Source organism: Pocillopora damicornis, chromosome 1 (genome assembly GCF_964200805.1).
Source record: "Pocillopora damicornis chromosome 1, jaPocDami1.2, whole genome shotgun sequence".
In the NCBI taxonomy this organism is placed as follows: Eukaryota; Metazoa; Cnidaria; class Anthozoa; order Scleractinia; family Pocilloporidae; genus Pocillopora; species Pocillopora damicornis.
The window spans coordinates 5,777,030-5,790,396 of NC_142670.1; the positions used below are offsets into that span (position 1 = coordinate 5,777,030).

Consider the following 13,367-nt stretch of genomic DNA (forward strand, 5'->3'; position numbering starts at 1 on the left):
AGAGTAAATTAGCGCAAAAAAGGATTCATCTGATCTCAGGCAACTTGCTGATTAAGCATCGCTATTTATAACCCCCTACCGCCGCAGTTCGCAGTCGGAAAAAAAAACAAGAAATTAAAAAGAGCTACCTTCTCGCAGGTCCTAACCGCTTGTTCGACATGAATCTATTTCGATAATTCAGATAACGTTTTTACCAACGGGAGTTTGTGAGTCTGTTGTAAACCGAGTTAGGCACATCTACATAATCGACTCCTTCTTTCACTTGTTGAAATTCCTCTTCAATGCTTGACTCTCCGTTGTAGTGATACTTGAAAACAAGGCCCATGGAAATATTCCGCATTTCTATCGCTAAGCTTTTTTCCTATAAATTGTCTACTCTGAGTAATTGTTCCTTAATCGCTGTTGAATGAAGTTTGCGCAAGAGGTTATAATCTATTGGTTTATGCCATTTCCGGCTAATATAGCCCTTATTATATTGAATTTCTAATCATGCGATGTATTTTCCATTCAAAAACGGTATTCCTTATCTTAGGGATGCAGAAAATAGAAGAATATTATAATAAAGTTCGGGTATAACGCGCGCCGTAATTGCGAAAAAAAATTAAAAAATTAAAAAACGGGCAGACGTAACTGCTTCAAAAAAGATCCAATCATAAGGGTTTTTTTCTGTTCTTTTAAAATTAGTTGTTTATTTATTCAAACATTTACGTATTCATCTATTTATTCATTAAGCAACAACTTTGAATGTCCGCTTTAGCTGCTACTACTATTAGTATTATTTGTTACAGTACAATTTAACCGACAGAAAGAACAATATTAAGCAACTTGTAATATTCTTATCGAGGAGCGACTCTTAAAGGAAGTACAGTATTTATCCTAAATAAAGTTATTTGAGCCCATTAAAAACCATATCTTAGCTCAACCCACTGACAAAATCTCACAGTTGTCTCCAAAGTTCCTCGAAATTATATCAACAATCTTCACAGTAGTTTTCCATGTAGTCTTATTCGAAGGGCAACCATCAACTGACTGAGCCATTAAAAAATTTTAATTTTTAGATTGGTTTATTTCGATGAGTTTTGCCTGCAAATATACGATCGTCCAGAAAATAAACTTATAACTTACAATCACGAAGAAGACTGGTGACATTTACAACTGCATGAGTGCTTAAACAATAATAAACAGAATGACCTTTACCTGCAGATCGTAACTCAGACCGATCACAACCGACTAATAGCTGTTAACTAAGTGATTGTACTAAGTAATTGACTATTATTTCCAGTTTGCTGGATCCAGTTACCTAAGTTGTGCGATATTTCGATTCAAATTCAGCACAAGACTGCAACTCAACTGTCCATACAATGTCTATCTCACTTGATTTGACCTGTGAGCTCTTCCTTATGGAGGTGTCCTTTATCGAAGATAGAAAAACGATGTTCATCTTTCTTTTGAATCGTTCTTTGATCTGCAGATAGATGAGCGACATGAAATATGGTTCTTAGTACTTAGGTATTTATTGAAACACTACAACTTGATGATATGCAGTTAGTGTATAAACAGTTTTCTTTTCTTACCTGAGTGTTTCGCAGGGAGTGTAGAGCGAAAATCAGGAAACCCTACAGAATAAACATTCCTTTTTACAATATTTAAATAAACTAGGCAAATATATTTTAAGATTTACATATGCATGAAGAGAAATTTGAGAAGAAAAGAAAACTGCGTAACCCATACATGAGGAAGAAATCTGTTTTCTCTGGCATGTTTAACAGCTTTTTGTTTTCATAACTCCAATAAATATCATGTAACAATTGTAATGTTGTATCGCCTGGTTAAAAAATTTAATCGAGATTGAGTGATTTTTGAGAGAAGCTATTCAACACTCACCTGAGTAGAGTTGAGTATGGTGAAGATGTAGGCGAAAGCTTTATGCACAGGCAAAAGGAGACCAAATAGCCACGTGACACCCAGTAGGGGAATTATCACCAAGCATGCTTTGATGCCAAGTCTAGGAGTTAAAAACAACCAAAAAAACACCATTCTTTTTTTTTTCTTTTGACAAAAAATTGTAATTGTTAGAGATCGGAATGCCTTCCTGATAAAGAAATGTGGAGGTTAGGCGAATATCGCCTCACAGGAGCACATGACAATCTTTTCCACTACTTAGTTTTAGTTTTATGATGTAAATCTTACCGTATTTGCTGAAAATGGTTGTCTTCTGCTATTGGCTGTACCAAATTGGTGATCTCTTTTATAACGCGTACGAGTATCAAGATGTTGAGCTGAAGAATACAATAGAAATAAATTGATTATTTAGAAGTGGTTGTCAAATAGCCAAGGCAGGAGAGGATCCTTGCCAAAGACGTCATTAGTTTGGTAAGGAGAGTGGAATGAAGAGACATTTACAGGGAAAAGAACTCCCAGCCAGGGTACCTAGATTATGAGCTTGGATGCTCTGACAATGAGCTAAAGAAATCGCGAACAAAAGTGTCTAAACTAAATGAACCATGCAAAGTGAAGCCTCATGTTAAATTAGATAAATTCAATATCTTCTACTTTTCCTGCTCGTTTTATCTTTTTCAATTTTTTTATCATTATTAATTTTTTCAAATGAGTAACTTTAGCGCGAAAAACTCATCTTGGTATATCAATGTGAAACAGTGTTAGGAAATTAACATGGAGGGTGGAGAAGCTTTTTTTTTACACTGTGTATTAAAAGTTGGAGAATATTTGAAGCTATAATCTGGTGTTAGATCAAGGCCACAACTTCTACCTGATAAGTTTAAATATTCTCATCAGCTGTTTTCTGTTTAATGTAAGGATATCACAAGGAGAGGTTTCATGTTGATCACTTCTGGGAGTTAAAGGTTTAATCCGCTTTTTTAAAGAGCAGAGAAAAAAAGTCTTTTGGCAGAAATTAGTCCAGGTGTACCAATCACAATCAGCAACACGAATCATTAACTCACAACTTCAATGAAAGCCACAAAGGCGGCGAATATCCAGGTCAGGTTGTTAGTCGAGGAAAGCCAGCAACTAAACTCGAAGAAGTGAAAGACAAGAAAGAAAGCCAAATTTTCAGCGAATGAAATGATGACGATTTCAAACTATACACAAATAGACAAAAGAAAGAATGCAATAAAATGAAACAAAAGAAGAAGAGCAATAAGAAACCGTTGAATTTCCTCACTATTTATCACTCGTATAGCTTTGTAACCCTTCTTTTCCAGCAGCGATGCCAAGTGAAATGGCCACCATGATCACTGGAAGACCTACCCATAAAGAAAGGAAGGAAATCGAAACACTTCAATGGATGACAACACCAGATTTGGTGATCCGAAAGCATGCATGGTTATAGCTGCAAGTGCATGTTGTAAAATAATAAACTCACCCCATGAGATGACGTGATACATGTGCATCGTGGTGTTGATGTTGTAAACTTTCACAACGAAGAAGTTGAGATAAATTGCCTCGATCAGCATCCAACAGAAAGCAGCCATCAAGAAATACTGCATCAGAGCTGCTATTGTAACACAGGCAGCCTGTGAAAAGAAAAAGTTATCGTATTGTTATCGTGCTCCTTTCGACAAGATATTTACGGTGCAAAGAGTAAATTCCTTCTATGGATAGAAAGAGAGCCCACTAACTTTGTTTTCTGTGGCGTTTATTCCGGCGATGAAGATGATCTGTCCAGCTCCAAGGGACATAGAAACACTCAGTCGAATTTGAGAGAGAGGTTGACGAACATCTCTGATGAAAAAATAGTAAAAAAACAGTGAATTAGACAAAGGAAACAACAACAATAACATCAACACACTGAGTACATCAGAACAACAAAATTAAATCAAAAGATACAGCAAAATATGGTTAAAGATATCAACTAAATCTTGACATCAAAGGAAAGAAGAAAAACAGTAAATATCTCTAGAAAGGACAAAAAAAAGGAAAGCATTACGAGGAAAATAGCTTAACCGAAAACAATTCATAAAACGTGAAACCATGAGCTTTGACTTTGAATTTCTTAGTTATCTGGCTGGCTGGCATGCATGTTCTTATTGGCATGGAGATTTGGATTGAGATCTCTTTTCTCTCTAGCCTACTTGAGGGGAGTTAAGAATTTACGTCACTAATATTCAGGTACATTACTTACGTGAGGCAAGAATAAAGTATTAATGTTAAAAGTATCCCGACGATGGAGAGGCTCAGTCCCACGTAGGTGATAACTTTCAGAACTGTTTCGTCTTCCTCGGTGAGCTGTGTCAAAAAAGAAAAAGAAATTTAAAATAAAACATTGAGGTATTTAATTGAGCCCATAAAATTATAGAGTAAGGCAAAAATTATTTGATTACCTTTGTGCTACCGTCGTAGTCCATTAAGACGGCGAAATGCGTCATATGATTGCAGCTGCAAACTGTTTCTTCTGAGTTGCTTTTTGATGTAACTACATGGCATCCTTCCTCTGAAAAGCCTTCTGAGCTGAAGAAAAGTAGGTCGACAAAGCGCACAAAATTGTTCATCGTTTTGGAAGAGGCGATGTTTGCCAATTTCGCGCTAAGTTTTTCCTTCATTGTAGTCTTAGCTGCGAGAACATTTCAGTCAGACTTCCTCTCTCTAAAAACGCCGACATGTTGGCCTCATGGGAAAATCTTACTAAGAACGTTCATTCATTCTCCTTCATACTTAAATCAATTTAAGAAGGAATAAATACTGAACAATAATATATTGCAGTTTTATTTTTACCTATTGCTGCTGCCACTCCAAAACATACAACGCTTCTCTGCTGTCAAGACCTGAAAATGGATTTTATCTTGTCAGAATGAATCATAATAACGCGTAACTACTAATTTTAATGTTACCTTAAGGTTTTTGAACTTAAGGATGACATTTTCTCCCAATTTATTTGGCTTGGGGTCCATGGTTATGGCCATTATCCTGGAGTTGATATACCTATGAAGAAATTATATTTGAAAATGAACCAAAACCAAGGAATCAACAAGCATATACTCTCGCTAGATTCAAGCGAATTTTTATTGAAGGTGGAATAGTCTGAGACAGGCAGGGAGACTTCCAACCTTAGTTGGAACTTTTGACAGTTTCTAAGGTCAGTTTAGTTGAACTTGGGTCTTACGTGTTTCTGCGTTGTGTGTTTTTGGGGAAAGGGACATACAATAAAATGAAAATAACATCACCTTTTGTTGACTGTTTTATTCCTGATAGGTTGATCTGTCAGAAGTAGGTCATGCAGATCCTTGTACACAAAAGCCACCACCAATGATCCTTAAAACCCCAAAGAATCAACAAAAAATAAGTTATCAAAAAAAAAAAAATAATAAACCACAAAATTAAAATTTTTATCATGACATTAGAAGGAAGGCAAATGATTCAAGAAAATAGACTATGTAAACTAATAAACCGCATTTTTTTGAGGATTTATTTCAATACAGAAATTTCGATTGGAGAAACCAAGGTAACTAAAAGTTGTAAAGTTAACACGCCGGTTAATACGAACCATTTTCCTCAAAATTTGAAGAAGCGATATCGATTCTCGCTTGCCATCGTTGTTCCTCAAAGTGGAAGTAACTCGCATTCTGGCGATAGGCTTTTTGAATGGCCAAAACTGTCAAACCGAGCGAGAAGAAAGGTTTCAAAATTTTGAAGGATTTCTATTCTGTCTTATTGATTGTTTAAAGATACTTTTAATTTCCTTCACCGCAAAATTTTAAAGTATCAAACAAATAAAAAAAAAACAAAACAAAACAACCAGATATCCATAATATTCAACAATAACGTTTCAGGCTTCTAAATGAGTTCTTACATTATCTAGGAAATTATGCCGCTCAGTCGGTCTGTCAGCAAGTCATTAAGTAACAGAGAAATAGACTTTAAACCTAAACAAGACTGAAGGCCGCAACCTCACCCATTTTTGGGTACACGATCCTTTTTGAAAGCCTCATTCCACTCAGGTGCTGCTTTCCATAATTAAGAGCAAATTTCTCGACGGCCTCTGCCACCTCAAAGATGGATTTTCTTAGAGTCTTAACCTCTTCCGTGTTGGCCATGTCTTTTGCGACGTTCGCGATATTTATGGTGAAATTTTCAAACACACCTACAGCCTCCTGCAATGACGTAAAATATTTCCAGGTCATTAACTAGCCAGTCTCATAGATACAATTGATATTAAGAAGGCGGAAAAAGTCTAGCAGGAGGCCCTCGATGGTGTCCAGGGTATTCATTGTCAAAATAACTCTTTTAGGAGCCTGAATTATTTTCTCCCATTTTTCACCATTTTCACGTCATATGGCTTGAATAGTGGTTTATCCTGAAAGATCAGATATTTACTCTTATGGTTTAAATAGATATATCAAAGTTAAAAGCCCTCAAGTTATGAAAATTGGATACCTTTATGGAAATATTTCTGGTAATATTTATTCCGGAAAATTTTGACACAGAATCACTTGCCTAGAATAAAAACAAAAAACAAAAGAAAACGAGTATCACATTTATAAACAGAGAAGGTTCCGAAAAGCGACATGCATAGAAACGTAAATGACTATTTAGAACACAAACCAGCTCCTCGACTGTCCTTGGCGATGGCGATGGCGTTGGCGATGGCGATGGCGATGGCGATGGCGATGGCGTTGGCGATGGCGATGGCGATGGCGATGGCGATGGCGATGGCGATGGCGATGGCGATGGCGATGGCGATGGCGATGGCGATGGCGATGGCGATGGCGATGGCGATGGCGATGGCGATGGCGATGGCGATGGCGATGGCGATGGCGATGGCGATGGCGATGGCGATGGCGATGGCGATGGCGATGGCGATGGCGATGCTGGAGATGGATGAGAAAGGAAAATCTTGGATTAGAACGAGATGTCAATTGAGCTGTTTCAATGTTTTACGGCTTTCCTCTTAGCACGTTTGTATATTTTTCCAACTATTGGAGAGCGAATGACAGGAAACGCAAACGGTATAAAGGTTCGAAAATTCAAGCTTGTCATATCGCTCAATTTACAAAACTTGGATAAAACAGATGTTTTATAATAAGTGAACGCTTGTGAGGATCACTTTGGTTTCCTTCCAATACAGGTTTTGCTAAATGTGTCATAACACCATATGTCGCCAATGTTACGAAGTACTCAACTTGAAGTGTGCTATGCCAACGGAAACTATTGGAATACATTACCTCGAACATCCCCGTTGTTATAATGAGGGAGGAAAAGACAAACGAGCTATGGCTTTTGTTAATTGATTAGGTAGCTGAGGAAATGGTTTACTACTCAGCTATTACCTTATTGCGATACTCGCCGGTTTTAATTTCTGTGCATGTTTGTTGCACCTTACACCATGGCATCTTCGATTGCGTTAAGCACCGGTGAAGTTTCGATTACATTGAGCACCAGCAAGTCTGTCGGGTCCCCCCTCCCTTATCATTTTGTACCTTTTATTTCTGAGAATGGGTTATTTATTGTGCTTGGGACATATTCCACGTCATTATAGTGACCCACTCCTCTTACCATATCGTTGTGTACAAGGTGGTCCAACGTAGTCTTGGTAAGAGCCCTGCCAAGAGTTTTGTCCAGGAGCTGAATCTGCTGAACAAATGTCACAAATGCAATACAGAGGAATTAATTATTCCAAAAAGAAAAGAAAAGATCAGATTTACACACGCGATTGTACCTAACAAATGGGCAAACTCCCAGAATCTCGAAACAGAATTAATTTTACTGACAATTATTTTCCATTTACTGATTGAATAGAAGTGTGCTCTGATTGAACAGAGGTATACGTCGTTCATCAATACTCGTTACAGATATTAAATTTAAGTTTGTTTGCCAAACCAGTACCGTTGATGATGATTTTTTTTTGTTTTTTTGAAACGTACATGCGCTTTTGTTTCTTACAATTTCTCTTCTTAACAGGTGTCAGATTGTGACAGATACATTTAAAGAAATGCTTCAAAGTTTGTTGGCAAGCCATTTGAATCACCTTTTTCATTATACGAATAAAAATATTTCGGTGAAGCCTCTATTTAACTTGCATTACCTCAGTCTGTTTCAACTACCATTTACTCGTTCAAAAATTGTTCAGCTCATGGAGGATCTTGCCGTAATTACAGCCCTAAATCAGTAGGGTACACACAGGCACCCATACTTCGATATGTTTTGTTCAAAAGAACATGCATTCATTCACTGACATCAATGAAAACGCCTTGTCACTTATGGCAAGGCAAAATTCCGTTGGCTACATTATCCCAATCTCAACGCCCTCGACAAAAGTTGTTAAATATACAATTTCCATCGCTGTTTTTCCAGCTGCAGGCGATGTAAAAAAAAAGGAAAATTTTAGAGTCATCATTCTTTTTCGAAACATATGTCCCGGATTTTTTCATGGGCATTATGTTCAACCACAAATACGCGCTTAGAAGGTCGTTCATCGCTCACATGTACAAGTTGGGTGAGCTGAGCATATTCTGTGAACAATATTTTCACTTTTAAGAAGCAAGAGCAATTTTCCTGACACAAGTGGTAGACTGTAATGTTTCAGCACATAGTAGACTTTATGGTTGGCGTGTGATCTTACCTCTGGGAATCTCGCAAATATAGGTATTATTATCATTCCGAGAGATACCATTAAAGAGGCCTCTATTCCTGGATATTTCCGCATAATCGTCGTTACCATCTGGCTCAGAATCTCGCCATTTCGAAATGTTTAATTGTTCTCCACTCAGCCAAGTCCAAACCCCGCCTATCTTCCATAAACCAATGTGCCACGCACTAGCATTCCAAGTACCACGCTTCTGAATCTCGTTACTGATAAACTGCCATTCTTCTTCAGTTTCGATGGAGACTAAGTCAAATCCCTGGACGTTACAGACACGCCTACTGTTATTCCAATCTCTTTCGCTTTTCGAAAATATGTAAGAGGAGTTCTTGAAACAGGTTGCTTGGCACTCTACGAGAAAAACCAGTACTTCAAAACTGGTACTCAAGACCTTGGGCATACATTCTTCGATGTGTTATGTTTAAAAGAACGTGCATTTACTAACTGACCTCAGTGAACACGCCTTGTAACTTGTGGCAAGGGAAAATTCCGTTGGCTAGATTATCCCAATCTCAACGCACTCGACAAAAGTTGTTAAATATACAATTTCGATCGCGGTTTTTCAGCTGCAGGCGATGCAAAAAAAGGACAATTTTAGAGTAATCATTTTTTTTTTGGAAACATTTGTCCCGGATTTTTTTATGGGCATTATGTTCAACTACTAATACGCGCATAAAAGTTCATTCGTCGTTGACACGTACATGTTCAAGTGAGGTGAGCTGAGCATATTCTGTGAACAATATCTTCATCTTAAGAAGCAAGAGCAATTTTTCTGGCACAAGTGCAAGACTGTAATATTTCAGCATGTAATACACTTTATGGTTGGAATGTGATCTTACCTCCGGGAATCTCGCAAATGTAGGCATTTTCATCATTTTGAGAGATACCATTAAAGAGACCTCCACTCTTGGATATTTCGGCATAACCGTCGGTACCATCTAGCTCAGAATCTCGCCATTTCGAAATATTTAGTTTTTCTCCACTCTGCCAAGTCCAAACCTCGCTTATCTTCCATAAACCAATGTGCCACGCACTAGTATTCCGAGTACCAAGCTTTTGAATTTCATGTTTGATAAACTTCCATTCTTCTTCAGTTTCGATGGAGACTAAGTTACCTCCCTGGCTGTAACAGACTTCCCTGTTCTGATACCAACCTCTTCCGCTTTTCGAAAATATGTAAGAGGAGTTTTTGAAACAGGTTGCTTGGCACTCTATGGGAAAAAAAATAAAGGACAAAAAATAGACAAAAAAATGTATACTGTTGTAACAATAGTGATAATTCTGATGGTGAAGACAAAGGAATAAATAAATAAATAAACAATTGTTTACTGATCATAACAATAGTAATAACGATATAGATGAAGAAGAGAAAGTATATTTTTATTCCATTAACATTGATAAAAAAAAATGGGCATCAAAACTTTCTACCTCACCAAAGGAAAAATTAGAATTAGGCTAGGTTTTAAAAGTGGAAATTGGGGAAATCAGGGTAATAGCACCGTTAGTCTGACTTTTTTATTTTTGCTTTCCAACTAACGTTTTTTTAATAGCAAGTCGATGTAATTCCAGGAGGAAGTCTATCACTAATCATTTTGATAATTCAATCAAATCCTTTCTTTTTTTCTGGTTAGTTTTTATGGTACATAAATATTACATTGGAATTACACTTTCTCACCTGTTCCTGGCAATTCCATCATCAAATGAAGGATGACTGTAGAAGAGAAAATAAGATTGTTATGTCGAAAATAACGTTTGAAACAACTAAAAAGTTTATTAGATTTCGAGGTAGACTAGCACTAATGCATTTTATTCGCTGCATGCACTTTAAAACCTACCTATGACTTTTCTTACCTTCCCTTAGGAGCTTAGGGATGCGTTTCATCAGGAGATGTTAAAAGGATTATAATTCAAGGACCACCTTCAATTTGTTATCTATCTCTTGCCTTTAATCTTGTTTAATTGAAACTTAAATCTAAAATGGAAATGAAAGGAAATTGCGGTAAAAAATACCAAAACTTTAGACAGTTTTTAACTGTTGCTCGAAGTAACCGGGATGGGCGCTTATTCCTCTGGGCAACGACTTCACATGCATAGAGCAAAGCAAATACTTGTGCCTTATAGCTTTGTTTTTCCCAGAATCATCACCGAGAGGTCAAACGTATGGATTAGACTTTTATTTGTAAGTTCAAAAAGTTCAAAATTGTCGCTTCTCGGAACAGATAACTACAATATAAATATTTACGACTTATTCGATGCCGACATTTTGCGCGATATTATTCCAAGTCAAGAGAGTGCCGTTGGGAAACCATTCAAGTGTTCTTTATAACCGTCAGAAAAGTTTAATGAGCTAAGAAATTTGTTGCTTAAAAAAGGGAAAAAACAACAACAACAATAATAATATCCGTTTGGTTGGTGCAGCCTTCTGTTGTTCCGCTCTCCGTCCGTATTTTTGCACTGTTGCACAGTGGAATACCGTGAGCATGTTCCGTTGCCCAAATAAATGGCTTAAATGGCGTAGTAGCGGAGAGATAAAAAAGTATTCCTTTCGACAAATGACCCTATTATTATTTCAAAAAAAAAAAAAAAAGAATAAAAAGTGATTTGAGCGGAGATGAAAATTGTAAATGAAGACAGTAAACGTACAAATTTAGCTTTTTTTCTCTTTTTCTAACTGCGTTGGAATTCATTAATTTACCGTCTACTGGGTTTTGGCGTCCATTTAGAAAATAAAATTCAACAACTGAAACCGATAAAAATTCGAGGATGCGGAGAATTTATTAAAGAGAAATAAAAGATGAACCCGTCACAAGCTGAACTGTTGCTGACGGCATTTATTATGATAAACACTTGTCCAAACTGGCCCTCTGTTTATCACAATTATTTTTTCGAATTAGCGTTTTTATAAAATGAGCACGAATGCAACTCCCATTTCTTTTCGTGCAAGATTGTTTAAGTGAAACGTCTGAATTAGTTTTAGTCGACGAACTCAATTCGTTTTTTTCGCGAAAAAGATCATATATAGCGTCTGTTTATTTCTCGGTTGACTTATGGTTACAGCAGCTTCATGAGGTAGGCGACTATGTTATCGTGTTCCTGAAACCTTATATAATATTTCTGAAAGGCTTTGCACTAAACGTCCATTAAGACACAACAATCGTGAATTATAACCACCATTTCAATTTTAAAACCGCAAAACTGTTTCAAGAATAAAAAATATCTAGATCTAACCAGACACTATTTACTTAACATTTCCATAACATAATCAGAAGATGTAGTAGAGCTTCGGTTGTACTTACTCAGAGCAGAGTGTAAAAACAGGGCTGTGAACATTTTACCGGATTGAAGCCCAATTCTTCAAGCTTACGTTATAGAGAAGTTGCCCCCAGCAGATGCCAGTACACTTATGCTATATAGTTCTTAACATGAAAACAACACCGACGCGACAGATTGTGTAACGTATTAAAACTCTTTTGATGGCGGTAATATGACATATGATAATACTCGATCGCTTCTCACTGACATAAGCCACCACTATTTTTTTCCTTCATAAAAGGAACAATGAAGCTAAAGGCTTTTTCCACCAGGTGCAGAGGAATTGTTCGCTTCAGCAAAACAGGAAACTCACAATAGTTAGCTATATAGAAACAGCTATATTAGTTTACATTTTCTTACAGAGCAGATAATAATAAGTTGATAAAATACGTTTTTAATAAAACTAGTTCATGAATCATGTTTAAAGTTAGTGGTCTTTTGTAAATCAGTATTTTCCTACCGGAAGCTTTATCGAGTATTCGATCTGTTCAACTGCACGGATGCAAGAAATTACCATCTATCCATCAAATAAATGAAGCTGCTCGTTGAAACTGATAACGTTTACATCGTATTTTAATAACTTCACGAGCGGGACTGATTCTGTAATACATGTATGGGGAATAAACCAGGGGAAGTAGAAGTCCTCTGGTGAATTCATATCAACGCTGGAGTTGTAACGACATGCAGGGGAATCCAGCATTTCTCTGAGTCTGCGAGAAACACAATAACATCGATATTTGTTTAAATAGTAATTGGGAGAGTGGAATAGCAAATAATAAGGAGGGAGGCTCAAGCGCTCGAAGGAAGGCGCGCAGAGGACACTAATAAGTGAAAACTTTCCCTTTAAAGAGACGAAAAGTGTCCTTTATGGCTCCTCAATGTTATAGACCAGTCTAGAAGGGGGAGGGGGGGGGGATGGGGAAGGGTAGGATAAAATTTACTTTATCTTTCCATAGGGTTCTGTGTGATCTTATCCTTCCTCATCGGCAACTAACAATCACTTTGATATGATTCGAACTAGCTCTAGGCAAGCAAATTGATATTCCGCTCGTTGATAAACTGGACACTGTAAGTCAATGTCGCGAAAGACAATAGCATTCTAGGCGATACAAGACCGCCGAACGTCTAAGGCAATTGCGGAAGATTCGTTCAGAAAAAGTTGAATCCCCCACCGGATTTTTAGGTTGGTATGTTGCAGAGTCCGAAAACGGAAGTTCAAGGCAATCCGTATGGTTTACATACTCTATGATCGCGTAATAAAAAAAGACGCCTTTAAGTGACCACATGCCAAATTACGTCAACACTCAAAATTTTTCGCAATACCGACCGCCAATAGAAACACAGAAGTGTCCTGCGGTGTCTCAAGAGGCTATCAGCAAAAACAAATTTTGCGGATAACAATCGAACAGTTGTCCGTACCAGAACGTAGTTAAATAGTCTAAGAACTCTTTTCTCT

General features: G+C 37.2%; 1 protein-coding gene across 1 annotated transcript; it reads right to left on the minus strand.

The window, feature by feature from the left end:
- Positions 1 to 659: 659 nt before the first annotated feature.
- On the minus strand, positions 660 to 9,931 carry LOC149051563 (adhesion G protein-coupled receptor L4-like; the record flags this gene model as incomplete). Its single annotated transcript, XM_089186607.1, has 20 exons — positions 660 to 1,465; positions 1,575 to 1,616; positions 1,885 to 2,005; positions 2,191 to 2,279; positions 2,964 to 3,030; positions 3,185 to 3,266; positions 3,386 to 3,536; positions 3,642 to 3,744; positions 4,145 to 4,248; positions 4,344 to 4,470; positions 4,735 to 4,784; positions 4,851 to 4,941; positions 5,184 to 5,271; positions 5,504 to 5,611; positions 5,912 to 6,110; positions 6,394 to 6,453; positions 6,562 to 6,827; positions 7,513 to 7,587; positions 8,579 to 8,950; positions 9,439 to 9,931. Coding segments are annotated over 20 exons (2,853 nt in total), but the record flags the coding sequence as incomplete, so codon positions are not given.
- Between the last annotated feature and the right edge of the window lie 3,436 nt (positions 9,932 to 13,367).